General features: G+C 36.8%; 1 protein-coding gene across 1 annotated transcript in view; it reads right to left on the reverse strand.

Annotated features, from left to right (window-relative positions):
- IMPG1 (interphotoreceptor matrix proteoglycan 1) overlaps positions 1–21049 on the reverse strand; it is a 156108-nt gene extending 135059 nt beyond the window's left edge. Inside the window, 1 exon segment of the mRNA XM_070377102.1 lies at positions 20983–21049. Coding sequence (XP_070233203.1) covers positions 20983–21049 — 67 coding nt within the window.
- Positions 21050–26035: the final 4986 nt, after the last annotated feature.

A 26035-nucleotide genomic window follows, 5' to 3' on the forward strand; every position in this document is an offset into this window, starting at 1 on the left:
GCCCCTCGAGAAAGGGATTATAGAGGATGTTGTTCTGGTCACCTGATGGTTGGATGGCATCACTGATTCAATGGGCATGAATTTGAGCAAGCTCTGGGATATGGTGAAGGACAGGGAAGCCTGATGTGCTGCAGTCCATGGGGTCACAAAGAGTTGGATGCGACTGAACAACGATCATCTTTTTCTTACATTAACTTCTCCTGGCTTCCCTGGTATGTTAGTTGGTAAAGAATCTGCCTGCAATGCAGGAGACTGGGGTTGATCCCTGGGTCAGGAAGATTCCCCTGGAGAAGGAAATGGCTGGATTTTTGCCTGGATTCATGTTTGGAAAATCCTGTGGGTAGAGGAGCCTAGCGGGCTACAATCCATGGGGTCGCAATAGTTGAACACGATTTAGCAGCTAAACCACCATCACAAACTCTTACTTCTTCCCAGGCACTGACCCATCACGAAAACTTTTAGGGCACCATCTCCATAGGTTTCGGAATGTGGAGGTTAAACAAACACATAGGTTATGAATAAGAGAATCAGAATGGAATTTTACAAGTTAATCTGAGATCTGTGCATGATGAGTTGCAATTGTATCTCACAAATGTTTATGGGATGTGACAGTATTCGGAGCATTTTTCTAGCCTGGCTGGACAGAAGTTTGAATGATACAGAGACCAAAGGATTTTGCTGAAACTATACAAGGTCATTCACAAGACAAGTAGCAAATCATGAAGACCTACCAAGAGTCTATAAAAAAAATCCCCCCAAATTAGGAAGAAGCTAATTTCAGAAGCTGGGAGTGCACTGAGGAAATATATCACAGGCAGGAATACAGATTTGCTTAGGGGACACATTAATGACATGTGCAAAATACCCACTTTCTTCTGGTTCCAGCTGTATTGGTGTGTTTCTCCCCGTGATCCCTAGGGCTGCTATCTATTGGGGCATATTTATCTCAGTAGAGTCTAACCATGCCTGAAGTACTCATAACGGAAATATCCCTAATTTAGCCTAGCATCTTTGTTTTCTGAATCTTTTTGTTACTTGTGATTCTAATATTGCAAACTATGAAACAATTCCTCTTAAATTTTAGTGCTCTCATGTAAGCCTGATCTTAGAGTATATTGGGAGTTCTGAGTAAATAGTCTTGCATGTAAAGTGTTCTTGCATATATTGCCATAAAAGAGTGATACTGTAGCTACTTAAGGAGAGTTGGAGACAAATTAAACAGTTTAAACAGCTATAAATCTGTGCCTTTCTTTTTTTAAAAAAATTTGTGTTGTGTAATCCATTTTTTTTTATTTTTTAAAAATTTTCAATTGGAATATAATTGCTTTACAATGTTGTGTTAGTTTCTGCTGTACAATGAAGTGAATCAGCTATATGCAAACCTCCTTTTCGGATCTGCCTCCAACCACCCCATCCCATCCATCTCTACCTTTCTTGTGCTTAAGAACCTATCACAGTTCTTGTAGAGAAGAAAGGTCAATTGCAGTTTGAGTACCTGGGGGGCTGAAGTTGCAGTAAGATAGCTCTGCTTTCCTAAGTTGTTTCCCGAACTTGGGCAAATAATCTCTACATGCTTTAACTTTCTAACCAACAAAAGGTATAACTATAATCCCACCATAGTTTTGTATTAATGTTTGCATTTTTTTTTTTAAATAAGAGCTTTTAATGATTGTAATGTATACAGCTTGGGCTGTTTGGCAAAACCCTGCGATATACATTAATGATGCTTTATTTAAAAACGCAAAACTGAAAAAAACAAAAAACAAACAAACAAAAAACCCCCAAAACAGTCCATGTTGAAATTGATCAGTGTAAGTTAAATCATGGGTCCAGCCTAAAAAAAACCCATCGTTTAATGTTTGCATATTATATAGTTCTGTTTTGTTTTGAAGATCAAATGAGAAACTAGATGTTAGGATTTTGCAGAAGGCCTGACCTAGTGTTGGCTGTTATTCTATTTTGAAGTTTAAGGCTAGGAATAGGATAGCCTGATTTAGCAAATAAAATATAAGACACCAGTCAAACTTGAATTTCCAATAAACAACTATGTAATTATTATTATTATTTTTTAGGACACATTTGTATATTTGGGACACATTAAGTATAAAAGGACAAAAAAGATTCTGTTAAAAGACAAAGATGGTCAGACTACATTTAAAAAAAACCCCACTATATACTTTTAACAGACACACTTAAAAAAAAGATACAGGGAAGTTGAAATTAAAAGGATGAAAAAAGTTACATTATGCAAACAGTAATCAAAGGAAACTTGGTTTAGCTATGTTAATATCATATTAGATCAGAGGCCTGTTGGTAACCCCTCAGGCCTTGGGGCTGGTTGAGAAGGCCTGATTTGTAGCATTTGCCAGTTTTTATGTGTTATAAGATACATGTACTCCTCCATGACTGATTTCAAGTCACAGAACCCAGAGAGATGTGAACAATTAGTGCCTGTAAATCATTGTGGGCCAGTTCCAGCACACCCATGGACAAAGTTCCTTCCTTGGCAGAAAGCATTACAAAGATGAAGATGGTTACAACATAAAGATAAAAGTTTAAAAGTCGTCAGAAAGATGTAGCAAATTATAATTTTATATACTAAATAATATAACCTTGAAATATATAAAGCAAAAGTTTAAAGAACAATAAAGAATGTAAAATCAACAATAATAATAGGTGGATTTTAAGAGATCTTTCTTGGTAATTGATGCTGCTGCTGCTAAGTCACTTCAGTTGTGTCCGACTCTGTGCGACCCCATAGATGGCAGCCCACCAGGCTCCCCCATCCCTGGGATTCTCCAGGCAAGAACACTAGAGTGGGTTGCCATTTCCTTCTCCAATGCATGAAAGTGAAAAGTGAAAGTGAAGTCGCTCACTTGTGTCTGACTCTTAGTGACCTCATGGACTGAAGCCTATCAGGCTCCTCTGCCCATAGGATTTTCCAGGCAAGAGTACTGGAGTGGGGTGCCATTGCCTTCTCCATGGTAATTAATAGAGCTGGCAGATTAAAAATCAATAAAGATAGAGGATTGAGAACATAAGTAAACTTAACCAATGGACATATATGGAACATTATAAAAATAAACCTTCTTTTCAAGCTTAGGGAGAACATATGCAACTATATGAATACTGACTATATATTGGACTGTAATGCATGTACGTTATGTTCTCAATGTTACAATGTTGTGTTAGTTTCTGCTGTACATCTTAGTGAATCAGCTATATGCATACATATAAACCCTCCTTTTTGGATGAGTTAAAAATCAGTTTTAAAAAACAAATAGAAAATCCCTATGTTTGAAAACTGAAAAAAAAATTCTTATAAATAACATATAAGTAAAAAAATTAACCTATGAGTTAATGAAGAAATCATGCTGGATATTAAAAATATCTTTATCAAATGATTAAAACTTTACATAATAAAACTTGTGGGATATAGCTAAATCACCACTTGAAAGGTAAATTTAGCTCATTAAAATGCTTATTTTTAGAAAAAGAAAAAAGCTAAATATTAATGATCTAAGCATCTATCTCAAGAATTTAATAAAAGAAAACAAAATAAATTCAAAAAAGTGCAAGAATAAAGATAAGTAGAGATTAATAAAATATAAAAGAAAAGATAACAAAACAGAGAAGAAAAAGCCATATAAAAGCAAAACATTTTTCCTTTGAAAATACTAATAACAAAAACAAAAAACATGAGAAAGAGAAGGTACAATTAATTACTATCAAGATTGAAAAGGAAGACATCACTATACTTCCTAATGGCATGAGAAACTTAACAATGTTTTGTTGATAAATTTGAAATTTTGATGAAATGGATAAATTCTAGAAATATGTAAATTACAAATTTATTATACAAAACGAATGTAAGCAGAGACAGAAGAGTTATTATAATCTTTAAAAAACTGAGTCAGTAGCCAAATATCTTTTCATAAATATAACTCTTCACCTAAGAGTTCTATCAAACATTCATGGAAAGAATAACTTTATTTTCATACAAACTCTTAAAAACCTGATGAGGAAAGTATGAGAAAAATATCATGGTCCAATCTCACTTATGAATATGAATGTAATAATGTGAAATAAAATATTAGCAAATGGAATCCAGCAGAGTGTGAAAAAAGATGACGACCAAGTTATCTCAGGAATATCAGGTGGGTTTAATATTTGAAATTGATTAAAGTAGTTTTTCACAATGAATTAAAAGGAAAAACCACTTGATAATCTCAGTAGGTACAAAAGAAGTTCATGATATATATCTATTTATCCATGATTAAAACTCTTAGGACTAGAAAGGAACTTTTTAAAACTTGATGTAGCAGATTTTCAAAAACAAAACAAGCACAGAATCTAAAACAAACACCATTCTTAATGGTGAACTATGAAAGCATCCCCTTCCAGATCAGTATCAAGGTTATATGCGATATCAAAGTATATGGTGTATGCAATCACCATCTCTCTTTATATAGAATATAAAGGAAATAAACATAGGCAATAGTGGATGGCCTATGGAAGGCAGTAAGAAAATATAAAGAAGAAGATACAAAAACTGAAAAGGGAGATCTTTAGTTTTTGTTATTCAAAAATGGTATAATTTTTAAGCAGAAAACTCCAAAGAATTGCTAGTGAATTTTCAGAATTAAGATTGTTCAGCAAAGCTAAGGGATATAAAGCCAATTACTTTTCTACACAAAAACTTCAATAAGAGAGCTATTTACAAGATTACAGTTAATACCAAGTAACTAGGGATAAGTCCACGGTGTGGAAGCCCTTTACAATATAATTATGCAACTTTATTATAAAGTACTAATAACAGGAGAGATAGTCCATGTTTCTGGATAGAAAGACTTAACATTATAAGGGTGTCAATTTTTCCCCAAATTGATCTACATATTCAACACAACTCCAATCCAATCTCAGTGGTACTTAGTGATCTAATTTTAGACATATTATAGAAGAGTGGAGGATCAAGAATAGCTTAGACATTCCTGTAGAAAGAGAACAATGCCAGGCAAGCATGGTTACAAGATTTCAAGATTATTATAAATTTGTAATAACTAAAGCAATGTGGTACCAGCTCAGGTGTAATAAAATTAACAAACCCATGTTCAGAACATGGGGAGAGAGGAGGTGAAGCTGAGATGTATGGAGAGAGTAACATGGAAACTTACATTACCATATGTAAAATAGACAGCCAATGGGAATTTGCTGTATGTCTCAGGGAATTCAAACAGCGGCTCTGTATCAACTTAGAGGGGTGGGATGGGGAGGGAGATGGGAGAGAGTTTCAAGAGGGAGGGGATATATGTATACCTATGGCTGATTCATGTCGAGGCTTGATAGAAAACAACAAAATTCTGTAAAACAATTATCCTTCAATTTAAAAATAAATAAATTAAAACAAGCAAACAAACAAACCCATGTTCATGACAGAAAAGGCATCACAGACCAGAGAGAGAAGAAGAAACTATCCATTGAATAGTGCTGAAACAATTGATGATCCATATATATATATATTTTTAAAGAAACCATTTTCCTGCTTCACACACATCAGATCAGATCAGATCAGTCACTCAGTCGTGTCCGACTCTTTGCGACCCCATGAATCGCAGCACGCCAGGCCTCCCTGTCCATCACCAACTCCTGGAGTTCACTCAGACTCACGTCCATCGAGTCAGTGATGCCATCCAGCCATCTCATCCTCTGTCATCCCCTTCTCCTCCTGCCCCCAATCCCTCCCAGCATCAGAGTCTTTTCCAATGAGTCAACTCTTCGCATGAGGTAGCCAAAGTACTGGAGTTTCAGCTTTAGCATCAGTCCTTCCAAAGAAATCCCAGGGCTGATCTCCTTCAGAATGGACTGGTTGGATCTCCTTGCAGTCCAAGGGACTCTCAAGAGTCTTCTCCAACACCACAGTTCAAAAGCATCAATTCTTCAGCACTCAGCCTTCTTCACAGTCCAACTCTCACATCCATACATGACCACAGGAAAAACCATAGCCTTGACTAGACGGACCTTTGTTGGCAAAGTAATGTCTCTGCTTTTGAATATGCTATCTAGATTGGTCATAACCTCCCTTCCAAGGAGTAAGCATCTTTTAATTTCATGGCTGCAGTCACCATCTGCAGTGATTTTGGAGCCCAGAAAAATAAAGTCTGACACTGTTTCTACTGTTTCCCCATCTATTTCCCATGAAGTGGTGGGACCCGATGCCATGATCTTTGTTTTCTGAATGTTGAGCTTTAAGCCAACTTTGTCACTCTCCACTTTCACTTTCATCAAGAGGCTTTTGAGTTCCTCTTCACTTTCTGCCATAAGGGTGGTGTCATCTGCATATCTGAGGTTATCTATATTTCTCCCGGCAATCTTGATTCCAGCTTGTGCTTCTTCCAGTCCAGTGTAGGAGGTGGTAATAGTAACCGTGATGATCATCATTGTCATTTAGGAGCTGGTGTTTATTGAGCAAAAGTTTCTACAATAGTATTAAATGCTTCACTAATCTTCATTACAGCCCTATGAAGCAGATTCTGCTATTATTTTTTCCCATTTTATTGATTAGAAGCCATAAGATGGAGAGATGTGTGGGACCCAGAAATTTGCTAAGGTCACACAGTTCATAAGTGACAGAATTCTTTATGTATCTGTGTGCTGTATTGGGGACTTCTCACGTGGTGCTAGTGGTAAAGAATCTGCCTGCCAATGCAGGAGATGCAAAAGACTCAGGTTCGATTCCTGGGTCGGGAAGATCCCTGGGAGTGGGAGGTGGCAAACCATTCCAGTATTCTTACTTGGAAAATTTCATGGATAAACAAGCCTGGCAGGCTACAGTCCATGGGACCACAGAGAGTCAGACACCACTGAGCTGTGTTGAATGCACTGCTGTGCAAACCTGAAAGCCTTGGCTTTTAACTGTGCCATCATGGAAATGAGGAAGAATCAGACTGTAGGTTCAAAGAGAAAGAGAAGCTTTGAAAATCAGCTTTGGACTAGATCAGGGAATCAGAGATAAGTTTGACTGTGGAGGGCCCAATTAAGGGTTTGGGGCATGAATTTGTTGATCAAGCATTTTGTCTGACATTTTCTAAAGAGATTCTCTAAAGCTAGTTACCCAAAATGGGGTTAATCAAAGCAAATGGAGCAGAAGGTCAAGGTCTAAGGTTTCTAATGTACTAATAAGAAGACTTTTGAGAGAGGTTCAGAAGTGGATCCCAGTACCAAGGGTTAATATGAAGGATTCTGAGGGCTGGATAGGTTGAAGAACTGGAGAAATTGAGAGAGGCCTCCCAGACAGTGCTAGTGGTAAAGAACTCGCCTGCCGATTCAGGAGACATAAGAGATGCACGTTGGATCCCTGGGTTGGGAAGTTCCCCTGAAGAAGGGCATGACAATCCACTTCAATATTCTTGCGGGAAGAATCCCATGGACAAAGGAGCCTGGTGGGCTACGGTCCATGGGGTTGCAAAGGGTTGGACATGATTGAGGTGACTTGGCACACAACACACAGAGGGATTGGGGTGTTTTGCTGATAGTGAAAATTATATTCCACAAAGGCAAGAAGGAGAGATTATTAGAAAGAGGTGTTTCAGAATTGTGTATCTCGAATCTGGAAATATTACAGACCTGTAGGTGAAGTTTCAGCATTTTGATAGAGGGGTATTTTTGGTTCAGGAGAGGCTTTCCTGCTGTGTCTGACTTCACCCATTTGGTCAGGTACTACCTTTAGATACATCAGTTCAGTTCAGTTCAGTCGCTCAGTCCTGTCCGACTCTTTGCGACCCCATGAATCGCAGCATGCCAGGCCTCCCTGTCCATCACCAACTCCCGGACTTCACTCAGACTCACGTCCATGGAGTCAGTGATGCCATCCAGCCATCTCATCCTCTGTCATCCCCTTCTCCTCCTGCCCCTGATCCCTCCCAGCATCAGAGTCTTTTCCAATGAGTCAACTCTTCGCATGAGGTAGCCAAAGTACTGGAGTTTCAGCTTTAGCATCATTCCTTCCAAAGAAACCCCAGGGCTGATCTCCTTCAGAATGGACTGGTTGGATCTCCTTGCAGTCCAAGGGACTCTCAAGAGTCTTCTCCAAAACCACAGTTCTCTTAATAAGTCACTTGCCACTAATGTTGTTGTTCAGTCGCTCAGTTGTATCTGACTCCTTGCGACCTCATGGACTGCAGCATGCCAGGCCTCCCTGTTCCTCACTATCTCCCAAAGTTTGCCCAAGTCCATTGAGTTGGTGATGCTGTCCAACCATCTCATCCTCTGCCATCCCCTCTCCTTTTGCCTTCAATCTTTCCCAGCATCAGGGTGTTGCCACTAAACTTAGACCATAATATTGGGCATTTGAAACAACACCGTGAAAAAACAACTCTATTTCTTTGAAGAGTTCAGAGTGTCACACTTTCTTAATGAGTAATAGAACTTTTAAAATTGATGCTTCCATTTTTAAGGTAGAGCTGAAGGGTGTGGCCAGCCACCCTGAGATCAGTCATGCAAATAAATGTTGGAGATGGTCCAGAACTAGCCATCATCTGGTGCTGCTACCAGAGGAAAGTTGGCTTTTGAATGACTAATAAAAATCATATTAATTGTACTCATTATATTATACTGAATTGATTACTAGACCAAGTAGATGTAAAATGGGACTGGATACAGCTGAAATCTCAGGTTTGGTCCTAACCTTCCAACCTCAAATGATTTTAGGAACATTACTTAGCCTTCTCTGCCATAGATTCCTGACCAGAAATGAGCACTTTGTCTACCAAGCAGTGAAATCTTAAGAAATGAGTTAATTAAAATTTGGTTGAGCTTTTACAATAAAAATATAATATTTTTATTGTTAATATGATTGCTAGCTACAAAGCATTGTGATCAACTCTGAATTGACTACGGTTGTTTAAAAATAGTGCCCCTGGGTTTCATGCATGCCTGCTAAGTCGCTTCAGTCACGTCCAACTCTTTGCAACCCTATGGACTGTAGCCTGTCAGGCTCCTTTGTCTATGGGATTCTCCAGGTAAGGATACTGGAGTTGGTTGCAATTTCCTCCTCCAGCAGTGGTGTGTGAGGGGATGAAAGATGGTTGGATGAAGGAACCCAAGTTGGGATGAAAGAAGATGCCTTTACAAAGGCACCCAGAAAGACACTTTCCCCAAGAATGTGCTGTGTGTGTGCTCAGTTGCTTCAGTCCTGTCCAACTTGTTGTGATCCTATGGACTGTAGCCTGCCAGGCTCCTCTGTCCATGGAATTCTCCAGGCAAGAATACTAGAGAGGGTCACTGTGCATCTCACTGGGACTCCAGAGGACTGGGGGTGGTTCCTGCTCCACGTGGGCAATGCTGTTTCCACAAAACCTGGGTAACCCTACTTGCAACAGGCACTGGGCAGTCACCTCTAGTCGTCCTTGGACTTTGTTTCTTCTTCAGAGGAGTGCCCGCTTCGTGTTTTGCTGCTCCTCCCAAAATGCTCTGTGGCAGGAAGGCCTATGTCAGACGTCAGACACGCTACTGTGCATCTTAAGTTTGGTCCTTCTCGGCTACCCTGTTGCTCTGTGTGAGAACGAGAAGGAGGGGATATAAGTCCTGATTGAGATGCCAAGTTCTCTGGAGTCCTTCTGGCCCCTGTTTTGGAGCAACTGGTTAGTTTTGCTTGTTGGACTGGCAACTATTGAGAAATCAAGCCCCGAGCCTTTGGAGTGGGAGCACCGGCTCTAAGACCCTAGAAATGAAAGTGAAAGTAGCTCAGTCGTGTCCAGCTCTTTGCAACCCCATGGATTATACAGTCCATGGAATTCTCCAGGTCAGAATACTGGAGTGGGTTGCCATTTCCTTCTCCAGGGAATCTTCCCAACCCAGGGATCAAACCCAGGTGTCCCAATTGCAGGCAGATTCTTTGCCAGCTGAGCTACAAGGGAAGTCCCAAGACTACCCTAGACTACCAAAGAACCAACCCTAGGGGTATGAAATTTTGAGAACTCACACCAAGAAAACCACTTGAATAAAGGACCTGGTACCACCCAGGTAGCAGCCTGTGCAGGACGCCTCATCTAAGTAACAAACAAAACAAAAATACAAATCCAGCCATCAGTAGACAGGATTACCATGTCACTCAGCCTTACCTATCAGAGGAAAAACAAACAAAAACTCAGCACAAATCTCACCCTATAAGAAACTTATACAAACCACTGGACCAACCTTAGGAGGGAAGAAAGCAAAAGGAAGAAAGAATTCAGATTTGAAGCCTGGGAAAAGGAGACCTCAAACACAATAAGTTAAAAAAAAATAATGAAAAGGCAGAGAAATACTACACAAATGAAGGAACAAACTAGAAACAGAGAAGTCCAAATAAATGAAGAGGAAAAGGCAAACTACCTGAAAAAGAATTCAGAATAATGATAGTAAAGATGATCAAAAACCTTGAAAACAAGATGGAGAAAATGCAAGAATCAATTAATGAAGACCTAGAAGAATTAAAGAATAAACATGCAGAGACAAACAACACAAATACTGAAATTAAAAATACTTTAGAAGGAATAATAGCAGAATGTCTGAAGCAGAAGAACAAATCAGTGAGCTGGAAAATAAAATGGTGGAAATAACTTCTGAAGAGCAGAATAAAGTAAAAAGAATGAAAAGAACTGAGGATAGTCTCAGAGACCTCTAGGACAATATCAAATGCACCAACATTTGAATTAAAGGGGTCCCAGAAGAATCAGAGAAAAAGAGAGGGTATGAGAAAATTTCTGGAGATTATAGTTGAAAACTTCCCCAACATGAAAAAGGAAATAATCAATCAAATCCAAGAGGCATATAGAATCCCAGAAAGGATAAACCCAAGGAGAAATACGCCAGGACACACACTAATGAAACTGACAAAGACTAAACACAAAGAAAGAATATTAAAAGCAGCAAAGAAGAAGCAACAATTAACATACAAGGGAAACCCCATACACTTAACAGCTGATCTTTCAGCAGAAACTCTGCAAGCCAGAAGGGAATGGCAGGATATATTTAAAGTACTGAAAGGGAAAAATCTACAACCAAGATTACTGTACCAAACAAGGATCTCATTCAAAACTGATGAAGAAATAAAAAGCTTTTCAGACAAGCAAAAGTTAAGAGACTTCAGTACCACCAAAACAGCTTTAAAACAAACGTTAAAGGGTCTTATATAGTCAAGACATTTAAGAGAAGAAAAAAGATCTACAAAATCAACCCTAAACAACTAAGAAAATGGCAACAGGAACATATACATTAATAATTACTTTAAATGTAAGTGGATTATATGCTCCAACCAAAAGCCACAGACTGGCTGAATGGATACAAAAAACAAGACCCATATATATGCTGTCTACAAGAAATCTACTTCAGACCTAAAGGCACATATAGACTGAAAGTGAGAAGATGGAAAAGTATATTCCATGCAAATGGGAAGCAAAAGAAAGCTGGAGTAGCAATCTTCATATCAGACAGAATTGACCTTAAAATAAAGAAGATTATAAGAGGTAAGGAAAGACACTACATAATGATCAAGGGATCAATCCAAGAGGAAGACATAACAATTGGACATATCTATGCACCCAACATAGGAGCACCTCAGTACATAAGACAAACACTAACAGACATAAAAAGATAAATTTACAGTAGCACAATAATAGTAGGAGATTTTAACACCCCACTCACACCAATGGACAGATCATCAAAACAGAAAGTTAATAAGGAAACACAAGTCTTAAATGATACATTAGATGACATGGATCTCATATCTTCAGGACATTCCATCCGAATGCAGAAGAACACACCTTCTTCTCAAGTACACATGGAACATTCTCCAAGATAGACCACATCTTGTCACAAACCAAACCTCAGTAAATGTAAGAAAATTGAAATCATATCAAGCATCTTCTCCGACCACAACACTATGAGACTAGGTATAAATTACAAGAAAAAAACTGTAAGAAACACAAACACATGGAGATTAAACAACACGTTTCTAAATAACCAACAGGTTACTGAAGAAATCAAAAGGAAAATCAAAAAATTTCTAGAAACAAATGACAATGAAAACATGACAACTCAAAACCCATGGGATGCAGCAAAAGCCATTCTAAGAGGGAAGTTTATAGCAATACAATCCTACCCAAGAAACAATAAAAACATCAAATAGACAACCTAACTTTATACCTAAAACAACTGGAAAAAGAAGAACCAAAAAACCCCCAGAATTAATAGAAGGAAAAAATCATAAAGATCTGAGCAAAAATAAATGAAAAAGAAATGAAAGAAACAATAATAAAGGTTAATAAAACTAAAAGCTGGTTCTTTGACAAGATTAAAAAAATTGACAAAACTTTCACAAGACTCATCAAGAAAAAAAGAGAGAAGAATAAAATCAACAAGATTAGAAATGAAAAAGGAGAGGTTACAACAGACAATGCAGGAAACTATTATGAACAACTATATGGCAATAAAATGGATAACCTGGGAGAAATGGACAGGTTCTTAGAAAAAGTTCAATCTTCCAAGACTGAACCAGGAAGAAGTAGAAATTATGAACAACCCAATTACAAGCACTGAAATTGAAGCTGTGACCAAAAATCTCCCAAAGAACAAAAGCCCAGGACCAGATGGCTTCAAAGGAGAATTCTATCAAACATTTAGAGAAGAGCTAATGCCTATCTTTCTAAAACTCTTTCCAAAAATTTCAGAGGAAGGAACACTTTCAAACTCGTTCTATGAGGCCACCATCACCCTGATACCCAAATCAGACAAAGACAACACAATGACCATAGATGCAAAAGTCCTCAACAAAATTTTATCAAACAGAATTCAGCAACACATCAAAAAGCTCATACACCATGATAAAGTTGGGTTTATTCCAGGGATGCAAGGATTCTTCAATATATGCAAATCAATCAATGGGACACACCATATTAAAAAATTGAAAGATAAATATCATATGAAAATCTCAATAGATGCAGAAAAAGCATTTGACAAAATTCAGCACCCATTTATAATTAAAACTCTTCAAAAAATCGACATAGAAGGAATCTACCTCAACATAGTAAAGGCCATATATGATAAGCCTAGAGCAAACATTGTTCTCAATGGTGAAAAACTGAAAGCATTCCCCCTAAGATCAGGAACAAGACAAGGGTGTCCACTTTCACCACTATTATTCAACATAGCTCTGGAAGTCCTAGGTACAGAAGTCAGAGAAGAAAAAAAAAAAAGAAAAGAAATCCAAATTGGAAAAGAAAAAGTAAAGCTTTTACTGTTTGTAGATGACATGGTACTGTACATAGAGAACCCTAAAGATAGTTTCAGAAAATTACTAGAGCTAATCAGTGAATTTAGAAAAGTTGCAGGATACAAAATTAATACACAGAAATCACTTGCATTTCTATATAGTAACAATGAAAAATCAGAAAGGGAAATTAAGGAATCAATGCCATTAATCATTGCAACAAAAATAATTAAATATCTAGGAATAAACTTACCTAAGGAGACAGAAGAACTGTACAGAGAAAATTATAAGACACTGATGAAAGAAATCAAAGATGACATAAACAGATGGAGAGATATTCCATGGTCCTGGGTAGGAAGAATCAATATTGTGAAAATGACTATACTACCAAATATAATCTACAGATTCAATGTGATCCCTATCAAATTACCAATGACATTTTTCACAGAACTAGAAGAAAAAAGTTTCACAATTCATCAGTCAGTCAGTTCAGTTGCTCAGTCATGTCCAGCTCTTTGTGACCCCATGGACTATAGCATGCCAGGCCTCCCTGTCCATTACCAACTTCCAGAGTTTACTCAAACTCATGTCCACTGAGTCAGTGATGCCATCCAATCATCTCATCCTTTGTTGTCCCCTTCTCCTCTTGCTTTCAATCTTTCCCAGCATCAAGGTCTTTTCAAATGAGTCAGCTCTTTGCATCAGGTGGCCAAAGTATTGGAGTTTCAGCTTCAACATCAGTCCTTCCAACAAAAATTCAGGACTGATTTCCTCATGGAAACACAAAAGACCCTGAAGAGCCAAAGCAGCCTTGAGAAAGAAGAATGGAATTGGAGGAATCAACCTTCCTGACTTCAGATTATACTACAAAGCTACAGTCATAAAGACAGCATGGTACTGGCACAAAAACAGGAATATAGACCAATGGAACAAGATAGAAAGCCAAGAAATAAACCTATGCACCTATGGGTACCTTATTTTTGACAGAAGAGGCAAGAATATACAATGGGGAAAAGACAGCCTCTTCAATAAATGATACTGGGAAAACTGGACAGCTACACATAAAAAAATGAAATTAGAACACTGCCTAACACCATACACAAAGATAAACTCAAAATGGACTAAAGACCTAAATGTAAGACCAGAAACTATAAAACTCTTAGAGGAAAACATAGGCAGAACATTTAATGACATAAAGCAAGATCCTCTATGACCCACCTCCTAGAGTAATGGAAATAAAAAACAAAAGTAAACAAGTGGGACCTGACTAAACTTAAAAGTTTTTGCACAGCAAAGGAAACTATAAGTAAGGTGAAAAGACAACCCTCAGAATGGGAGAAAATAATAGCAAATGAAACAACTGACAAAGGATTAATTTCTAAAATATACAAGCAGCTCATATAACTCAATGCCAGAAAAACAAACAACCCAATCAAAAAGTGGGGAAAATACCCAAACAGACATTTCTCCAAAGAAGACATATAGATGGCTAAGAAACATGTGAAAAGATGCTCAACATCACTCATTATTAGAGAAATGCAAATCAAAGCCACAATGAGAGATCACCTCATACCAGTCAGAATGGCCATCATCAAAAGGTCTACAAACAATAAATGCTGGAGAGGGTGTGGAGAAAAGGGAACATTCTCACACTGTTGGTGGAATGTAAATTAATACAGCCACTATGGAAGATGGTATGGAGATTTCTTAAAAAATATGAGTAAAACTACCGTATGACCCAGCAATCCCTTTCCTAGGCATGTTCACTGAGGAAAGCAATATTGAAAAAGACACATGTATCCTATTGTTCATTGAAGCACTATTTATAATAGCTAGAACATGGAAGCAACCTAGATGTCCATCAGCAGATGAATGGATAAAGAAGTTGTGGTACATATACACAATGGAATATTACTCAGCCATAAAAAGGAATGCCTTTGAGTCAGTTCTAATGAGGTGGATGAACCTAGAACCTATTATACAGAGTGAAGTAAGTCAGAAAGAGAAAGATAAATATTGAAAACAACACATATATACAGAATCTAGAAAAATGGTACTGAAGAATTTACAGGGCAACGGTGGAGAAACAGAGAATAAACATATGGACGTGGGGAGAGGGGAGGAGAGGGTGAGATGTATGGAAAGGGTAACATGGAAACTTACATTATCATGTGTAAAATAGATAGCCAACAGGAATTTGCTGTATGGCTCAAGGAACTCAAACAGGGGCTCTGCATCAATCTAGAGGGGTGGGATGGGGAGGGAGGTGGGAGGGAAGTTCAAAAGAGAGGGGATATGTGTATACCTATGGCTGATTCATGTTGAGGTTTGACAGAAAATAACAAATTCTGTAAAGCAATTATTTTTCAATTAAAAAAATAAAAGAATGTTAGAGGGGATTGCCATTTCTTCCTCCAGGGAATCTTCCCAACCCAGCGATTGAACATGGGTCTTCTGTGTTGACAGGCAGTTTTTTACTGTCTGAGTCACCAGGGAAGCCCTCCTCAAGAATGCCTGAATGTAAATGGGAGAATATTTATCTACTGAATACAGCCACATGCTTAGAAGTGTTTATCACTGTTTCGTAGCTCTTTCATATTCTTTCCACATTCACTATGGCCAGAGGAAAGGGGCTGCAATGGGAGTACATTCTCAATAAAAAATCATAGTAATGCACGCTGCCGTTCAGACTTTACAGTGGCATTTCCATATATGAATTCTCATTACCACAGCTTTGCCAGTCAACCACATCAACTCAGTATAGGATAAGCTGTGGCATGCAGCTTGCTTTGGACTCAGAACAAAAAGTACATCCATTTCCCTTATTAAAATAATTTCATCTGACTGGTGCTCTTCATTTGTGAGGTTGACTCCCAGTGACACTGTCTCTCACTCTCAGGGAACTCAGACACCGTGGTTGCTGAAAACCAGACTTTTATTATGGTCACTTCCACATATCTACTTAATTATAAACTTATAGATGATTGTGAAAAACGAACTTGATTGCCTTAGATGGATTATTTTAAAATAGCATAAAACATGTTAATGTGACTGAGGCACCAAAAGTTTATAGGATCTGAATTGGCAGACAGGCTTAGTGTGCAAATACAGCTGGTATTTAAGGTAGTGGTTTGCTCACGAATGAGGGAAGTGGCCAAGAAAGTAATAGATCATGCCAATGCTGTCTAATTAGTTCACACATACAATAGTCCTTAAGTGTGATCCTCAAAGGAGAAGGCAATGGCACCCCACTCCAGTACTCTTGCCTGGAAAATCCCATGGACGGAGGAGCCTGGTAGGCTGCAGTCCATGAGGTCGCTAAGAGTCGGACACGACTGAGCGACTTCATTTTCACTTTTCACTTTCATGCATTGGAGAAGGAAATGGCAACCCACTCTAGTGTTCTTGCCTGGAGAATCCCAGGGACGGGGAGCCTGGTGGGCTGCCTTCTATAGGGTCGCACAGAGTCGGACACGACTGAAGCGACTCAGCAGCAGCAGCATCAGCAGCAGTGATCCTCAAAATAAGTGTGGGAGGGTCACAAGGCAGCAGTCACTTTTTCTTTTTAAAGTATATAATCTAATAAATGGTCTGAGGTGTGCTGCCATGGTTTGTTAAGTTGGACACAAAGTGTCTTCAATTCATATGACTTCGATTTTAAGGACATCTTTTCAGGTATAGTTTCAGGATATCTGCCTTCAGCCTTTTGAATTACACTGTTCTGAAACTGTAGCCGAGATGAAAAAATAGAGGAGTCACAAAGTTAATGTGATTGTCATTGGGCAGGTATCTTAGGGATATAAATGAAGCTTTGTTCTCTGTTCTTGGAGCCACAATAAAGGAAAATACCTTCCTGGGTAATTTTATGAAATGAGAACATATCCCAGTAGTAAAGGATTAGCAAGAACTGGAGAGTCTTCAAATGCAAATTTCCTCACATTTCACAGTTGCTAAAATAGTTACTTTACCTTGGGGAACTAATAATAACTTAGCTAAAGGTTTCATTTAGTATAACCAAATATAATACAAAAAGCACAGACTCTGATAAACACCATTTCCATTTTAGGGCTTGCTAAGGCTGGGTTATCTCTCTTCTCTTTCTTCCACACATAGGAATGTTACAAGCAATTAGATGAAATTACTTATGTGAACTGGAAAGCTAAGAGCATAAAGCTGTGCTGTACACACCAGATGTAACTAGCATCCTCATTTGAAAATTGAAGACAGGCCCCTTTGTATCTTGATGAAGTAATTGTTCTTTGAAACTATTGAACGGTCTTGTTGCCCTAAACAGTTTTATTTAATCAAAACCATTTCATTTTCATGTATCAATGGAAAAACTACATTTGGAATCTGCAAAGCTTAAAGGAAACTTTTTGAAATGTTGCCGTGTCTCTGAATCTCTTAATAATCTGTGCTGGGTACATATACTCTAATGAATAGGAAATACTCTACTTGTGGACTCAAATTGGGAAAAATTACCTAAGAGTATAGGAAAACTTTTGAGGAGCAATTTGGCAATATGAATAAAATACCATGAAACTGTTGATATTGCTTTGACCCAATAATTTTACTTTAGTGAATTTATGCTAGGAATCTTAAATACTGAGAGAGGCTTATGCACAAAGATATTTATTGTAACGTTACTCATCATAACAAAACAATTAGAAACAGTTCTTTCTTTTTGTTGTGTATTTAGATAAAGCAAATTATGGTGTAACAACTGAAAGGAACAATATGCAGCCAATAGAATGATGATTGTCAAAGCAAGATAACAATGGAGACCAATGTAGATCTAACAGAAAACTTGTGTAAAAAGCTCTATGTAAAATTGTGTGCATGGTAGAACTGCAACCATTTAAATATTAAATAAGCATAGAAAAAAGACTGAGGAAACATATGAAGATGCCAGCATAGGTTGTGTTTGGATAGGTGTACTATGGGTAATTTTCCATACCTTTTAAAAAATAATCTATAACTTTTTACAACTATTCAAGCTGGATTTAAAAAAGGCAGAAGAACTAGAGATCAAATAGCCAACATCTATGGATCATAGAAAAAGCAAGAGAGTTCCAGGAAAATATTTACTTCTGCTTTATTGACTGTGCCAAAGCCTGTGAGTGTGTGGATCATAACAAACTGTTGAAAATTCTTCAAGAAATGGGAATACCAGACCACCTTACCTGTCTCCTGAGAAATATGTATGCTGGTCAGGAAGCAACAGTTAGAACCCAACATGGAACAATGGACTGGTTCCAAATAGGAAAAGGAGTACATCAAGGTTATATATTGGCACCGTGCTTATTTAGCTTAAATGCAGAGTACATCATGCAAAATGCCAGGCTAGATGATGCTTAAGCTGGAATCAAGATTTCTGGGAGAAATAGAAATAACCCCAGATATGCAGATGACACCACCTTTATGGCAGAAAGTGAAGAAGAATTAAAGAGCCTCTTGATGAAAGTGAAAGAGGAGAGTGAAAAAGTTGGCTTAAAGCTCAACATTCAGAAAACTAAGATCATGGCTTCTGGTCCCATCACTTTCTGGCAAATAGATGGGGAAACAATGGAAACAGTGACAGACTTTATTTTTTTGGGCTCCAAAATCACTGCAGATGGTGGCTGCAGCCATGAAATTAAAAGATGCTTGCTCCTTGGAAGAAAACCTATGACCAACCTAGACAGCGTATCAAAAAACAGAGACATTACTTTGCTGACAAAGGTCTGTGTAGTCAAAGTTATGGATTTTCCAGTAGTCATGTATGGATGTGAGAGTTGGACCCTAAAGAAAGCTGAGTGCCAAAACTGCGGTGTTGGAGAAGATTCTTGTAAGTCCCTTGGACTGTGAGGAGATCAAACCATTCTGTGGTTAAGGAAATCATTCCTGAATACTCATTGGAAGGACTAATACTGAAGCTGAAACTGCAATACTTTGGCCACCTGATGCGAAGAACTGGCTCATTGGAAAAGACCCTGAAACTGGGAAAGAATGAAGGCAGAAGAAGGGGACGACAGAGGATGAGATGGTTGGATGGCATCACTGACTCGATGGACATGAGTTTGAGCAAGCTCTGGGAGTTGGTGAAGGACGGGGAACCCTGGTGTGCTGCAGTCCATGGGGTCACAAAGAGTCAGAAGTCAGACATGAGTAAGGACTAAAGTGGCTTACTGATTGACTTTAAATTCCCAGCTTTTAAACTCAAAAGCTAGTTTTATTGAGTTGAACTCCTCTGTCTACCAGAAGCATTTTCTATGTAAATGGTTAATTAGCCATAAATGGGAAACCAGTCATAATGCCTAATTAGCCATAAATGAGAAACCAATCTGGCTAAAGTATATAAACTCTAATTAAGGTAAACCTCGCTAATGAAGATAAACAGAAATTCACAGATCGGAGACTCTTACGGAATAAAAAGCCCCAAACAAGTAACCATGTAAGATCTTTTATTATGCAGTTATAGTACTTTATTTCCTAGACATCGGCATATAACAAATAGCAGTTCTTTTGGTAAGCTTCTTTCACTTAACTTTCTATATGTAATTATGCTATTTGAAATTGTAGTATCTGATATATAATATATGAAAATAGAAAAAATAGCTACATTAGTTAGCAATTAATTAAACAAATAAAACCAAAGCTGATTTGATGGGTCAGGTTTTGGAAAGTGACAAATTAGTTTGCTTCAGCAGAGTAAGCTCAGAATATACTGAAATCTCATCATTTGTTTCTAATTAAAATGTTTTTATAAATGTAAACATTTATATAAAATTGACAACTGAAAGGTAAGTAAACTTTGTCTCCATCCTTTATCATTTATAGGTAGCAAAACATAAAGGGAGTTTTTATATGATTTTTCCATAAATTTTCTCTTCCCTCCAAATGCAATGACTAAGACGTTACATATAAAATAACTGTTGGAATCTGTTTTTTTTGTGACTTAAGAAATGCAATCAAGTATGTGTTTTACTTTTCCACAGGCATTTTAAAATCAGTGCTTCAGTTAAAAGGTTGATTGTGTAAAGTTATGTCATTCTTACAGAACTGAACATTACTGATTTCAGATGTCTTAAGAAGATCAAGTATGTTATAATGATCAGTCTTATACTTAAAAAAGTGAAGTTTTCTTCAACAGGTTATTTTTTAGTACACTATTTTTCTGAAATATACCTATTTTTGTGACTTTCTTTAGATTCACTTTAAGATTTGCCATAAAAACTTTCAGGGCCTAGTTCTTTTATGCGTATAGCCTAACAAGCAGCCAAGTTTCTGAGTTGGTCTTCATCATGGACTCTGAAGATGAAGCACATTTGCTATTTTCTAAGGGAAAGCAGCTCATGATTTAACTATGAGAAAGTAACGAATATTTTTTTTGTCTGATCATAAGTGACAAAGTATTAATTTCATGTTTTTTGTGGACCTACTAATGCTATTAACATTAGTATTATGAATATTGTTCATTTTTTTAAAGAGCAAATAGGATGCATTCATCTCTCTTGTTTATGTAAGTTTCACTTGGCATGAAACTATAAAAAACATATAATGTAAATATAAAATAAATATTTCAAAAAAATCAAGTGAAAATCATTTCTGACAATCATTCAGTCATGATTAATTCAGGGCCTACTGTATACGAGCCCTCAGAAATACAGTGGTGACTTTCTTGATTTTGACTGTTCACCTTTGTAAATAGATTTTATATATAAGCAGTTAAAAAAATAAAGAAGTATTTAACTTACCTTTGATTCCTTGAACTTGAAGAAAAATCCAAAGGAAAAAAATAACTCTTGCAGCTTCCAAATGCATTCTGGCTTTTGTGCATTGATACTTCTGATAATAGTCACAGAACAGCCCACACTCACATTAAAAAATATGACAGAAATACGAAAAATAATGAAATATTGAATTGACTGAGTGAGGATAACCTTCTCGGCTTATCTTTGTGAGGGTGCCAATTTATGAAGAACAGGAGGCAGTGCCTGCTTCTGGAATAATCTCCTTATCTTCCCCTCAGGTGTAATCTCTGCTTAAGGACCAGCTGGAGAACCTTTATCTCATTAACCTTCTGGAAGAGCATCTGTCAGCCCAGCTCCAGGACCCCAAATGCCATTAAAAACAAGTGTCCACAGACAGAAGGAATGCTTTTTCCCTTAGTTATTCACCTATTACAGGGACACAGAGAGCTAGGGAAGTCCTGACAAACGCAGAAGAAGGCTGACAGTTAGGGTCAAATGTTTTCCAAAATGACATGTGCGGGATCAGCCATTGAAGGAACTTAATTGTGAGCCCATGGAAGTATGTGGTTATTTGATATGTTCGTCTCCAGAGGTAGCAAAACTGTCTCCATTCTCATAGAATTGAACTGCTTTGACTACTGCGTTCTTTCTGGCATCTGTGAGTACACAGATGACCTTTTAAAGTCCAATCTAAATTAAATTTTTTTTTTTTTTCGCAGAATGTATACAGTCAAATAGTTCTACAAGATTTGTGCAAAGTAATGGTACCATACCTACCTGCATTCAAAGGTAATGTTGACTTAAAAAAATACCCCACATGAGAGTTGCTAGTTTTATTTGCAGCAAAATGAGGACTGCAACCCAGGAGATAGCACTTCAAACAGTTCTGAGAAACTGTTCCAAAGAAGCAGGGGGAAATGGCAATATATTTGAGATTTTAGGAAAGGGGGGCTACATGTCACCAAGCACATATTTTTCCAGAAGGTTTCTGCTAGCCTGGGGAAGCTTTCTGCTGGTCATGAGGGACAGTCATCACCATGAAGGATTTTAGGGCTTTTCTAGATTTGAGAAGATACAAGAATTTGGCTCATAAATTTGGCTCCTGAAAACACCTAACTATGAAGACCTGTCCTGCCAGTCCCCCTGCGCCCAGCACAGCATGCCTCCCCGGGGCTCTCCACCCTGAACTCCTCGCAGAGAGTTTTGACGATCAGCAGCTGCAGCAGCACATGATTTAATCGTGGTAGAGATAGATGGCAAGTGCCCACGGGCATCTGCCAATGTTGTCGTGGACAGCAACCACTTTTAATTCTTTAAGCTAGTTCTTCTAGTAGTCTCATTAGTACCTCTAAATAGTAGGCTTCTGTTGCTAATCTTTTTGTTTTTCACTTTCAGGCATTGTCAAATCACGAATGTTGAGAACGCCTTCTCCCCTGACCCCACCCAATCCTTCCCCACCCTCATAAACAAACTCTAGTCCTATCCTTCCACCTGCCTCAATCTTATTGTATTTTCAGTGTATTGAAAATTCAGTCTTACGTTATTGTGACTGTATACATGCTACTTATCTCTGAGCCTGCAATATACTATAATTACTAACAGGTATTGAACTCATGTGTTGTGATCAACATTGTTCTTAGAGATTTCTGTAGATTCCCCACCCGTATAATTCGGATGGTGGCATTCTTGAACTGATTCTCTGACTTTTAAAATTCACACTTTCTTCTATTTCCCCCATACTCTTTCTACTCTCATTTCTAGAACATTTTCTAACTTAATCTTTTAACCTTAAATTTTTATGTCATTTATAATTTCTGGGGAATTGTTTTTGGTGGTTTTTGTCTTAAATTCTTTTCTTTTTAAAAAATTTTAATAAGATACTGTTTCAGGATTTCAAGGATAAAAATTCTTTTACGTCTTTAATGATATTAATAACATTTTCAAAAATTACTTTCTTTTGTTGCCTGTTTCATCCAAGCTGAATTTAAATTTTTTTGATCTCATATTCAAAGCTTTTCACAAATATCTGATAATTCTTGGCTGACCACTCACCTATTTTAAAGTCTATATATAGTTGACTGAAAGTTTTGTGAATAATATTGGAACCTGGGAACTGTGGTCTTCAGTGCAGTAGTATAAATTTGTCACAAGCATTACATGTGACATACTATGAAATTATTTGTCTAAGATCCAAATTTAACTGAGAATTCTACATTTTTATGCTGCATTTGGCAAATCTTTTCCCAGAATATCTGAAGTCAGTATCTTTAAATATTTCCTCCCCAGGGGGTCAGATCTTCCTGAAAAGACTATACTCATCTCTTGATTTTAGGAGATAGCCTAACTCCCAATATATCAGTACCTGAGTGAAGAAATAGGTCTGGGACTTGGGTCTTAATATATATTTTAATTTAATCTTCTTGCTTTCAGAGAAGTACCTTTATTCTCAAATCTGCCAAATATTTAATAGTCCAGAGAATGCTTTACCCTGTTCAGAAAATAAACATTCATCCTTCTGTTGGATGGCAAAAAGACAGTTATATAAATAATGGAATGGGGGAGGGGAGTTGGAAATCTAGGTGATTATTAGCTACTTCAATTTATTCTTCTATTTTTAATGTCATCTTCCGTTAAGTTACCTACATATCTAGAAGTACTCTGCATGTCTTTAAATATATATATGTGTATGTATATATATTTATATTTAATGAGTGCATGTGTGCTTAGCGGCTCAGTGATGTCCAACTCTTTGCAGCCCCTTGGACTGTGGTCCACCAGGCTCCTCTATCCATGGGATTCTCCTGGCAAGAATACTGGAGTGGGTTGCTGCACCCTCCTCCAAGGCATCTTTATGATTCAGGAATCAAACCATGTCTCCTGCATTTCAGGCAGATTCTTTATGTGCTGAGGTACTAGGGAAGAATATATATATATGTAAATTTGGATATATACAAATATCCAAATATATATATTTTGTGTATATATATTTTTACATATATAAACTTGCAATATATATTTGTATATAAATATATGCAATATATATATAATATATATGTATACAAATATTTGTATACATATATACAATTTATATATATAATATATATGTATACAAATATTTGTATACATATATACAAATATATATATACTTACAAATATATATATGTAAATATATATATGTAAATTTGATTGTTTACCTGCTGATTGTTTACTGGCAGATTCTTTACCTGCTGAGCTACTAGGAAGAATATATATATATTATATATATTATGTAAATTTAGATATATCCAAATATCTAAATATATATATTTGTATATATATAAATATGTAATATATACAAATATATACAATTTATACAAATATTTGTATATAAATATATATATATATATGTGAATTTGATTGTTTCTGAGCTTTCTCTCCTGCCAGTTTAAGATTAGTCTTTCTAGGTCTGCTGCCATTTATCCATATTTTAAAACTTGGCTTCAACCTACATGTTCAGCTCAATAAAATTTTTATGAAGTGAACACCCTGGTAACATACAAGTAAAACCAGGGAATATTAATAGCCCTCCAGAGGGATACATGGTCCTATTCACAAAGAAAGACCTTTATTCTCTATGAATTATAATCACTAATTCTGATTTCTATGGTGATCACTTATTTGCTTTTCTTATTTGTTTTTGCTGCTTAACTACACATCTGTAAGCACCACTGCGTACTTTTGCTTATCCCACCACCCTCTGTTGAAAGAATCATTTTCCATATTGTTTTGAAGTTCCACCTTTGTCATAAAATCTGTGTATATCATGTACTCATGTTTTCCCTACCCTTTTCCTCCCTCTAACTTTCACTATATTGACTCATCTTTTATTTCACTGTTATCTCTTCAGCTGGGTATAAGTTACTGTTTTTAATTTTAGTTACTGCATTTTTCTGTTCTGGATATCCATTTAGTTTTTTTTTTTAATTTATTTACTTTTTATTGAAAGATAAGTTACTTCTTTTTCAAGTCTGCTTCATTATTTGTTAAAAATAGTTTATGCCTCTGTGTTAAAATCTTTAATTTTGTGCTTTATCTCATTGAACATAGAAAGAATAGTTTGATAACTTCAAATTATGGGGCTCAGGGTGTTGTGTTTGTTGTCTTCTTCTGATTCATTATTACCTCATCTCCTTGTACAAGTGGTTATCTTTTATTATTGTATGATGAAAATTATATTTTAAGAGTTATAGTACAATAAGCAAGACATAGCATTGTATTGGTGAAAGAAAAGACATAAAGATTAATGAAACGGAATAAAGAGCCAAGAAGGGCTCACACGAATACAGTTGACTGATTTTGGACAAAGGTACAAAAACAATTCAGCGGATAAAAGGATTGTCTTTTCAACAAATGTTTCCATATGAATCCTCCTCATCACCAAAAAATCCTATAAAAGACAAACAAAAAATGAACCTACACACAAACATTACACTTTATCCAGAAATGAAGTAAAAATGAATCATGCACATAAGTGAGAAATGTATATAAAATTCTATAAAAATATAGAAGAAAATCTTCTTGAGCTCAGGCTTAATGATGAGATTCTTAAACAGAATATGAAAGCATGAACCATGAAAGAAAAGAGTAAGTTAGATTTTATTAAAGTGAAAAACTTCTGGCCTTCTAAAGAGACTGTAAACAAAATTAAAAGTTGTCACAAATGGGGAGATAATATATGTAAAACACATTTCTGATAAAAGACATGTATCCAAAATATATGAAGAAAGCTTAAATAAGCTTAAATAAGCAAAAATAAGAAAACACAACAAGTCAATTAAAAATAAGCCAAAGGTCTTAACAAGACACTTCACCAAAGAAGATGTACAGATGTCAAATAATCAAATGAAAAGATGCTCAGTGTCATTTGTCATTAAGAAATGCAAATTGAAACATCAATGAAATATCACTACATAGCTATTCAGTTCAGTTCAGTTCAGTTGCTCAGTCATGTCCGACTCTTTGCAACCCCATGAATCGCAGCACGCCAGGCCTCCCTCTCTATCACCAACTCCTGGAG

This window comes from Bos mutus, chromosome 9, assembly GCF_027580195.1.
Source record: "Bos mutus isolate GX-2022 chromosome 9, NWIPB_WYAK_1.1, whole genome shotgun sequence".
In the NCBI taxonomy this organism is placed as follows: domain Eukaryota; kingdom Metazoa; phylum Chordata; class Mammalia; order Artiodactyla; family Bovidae; genus Bos; species Bos mutus.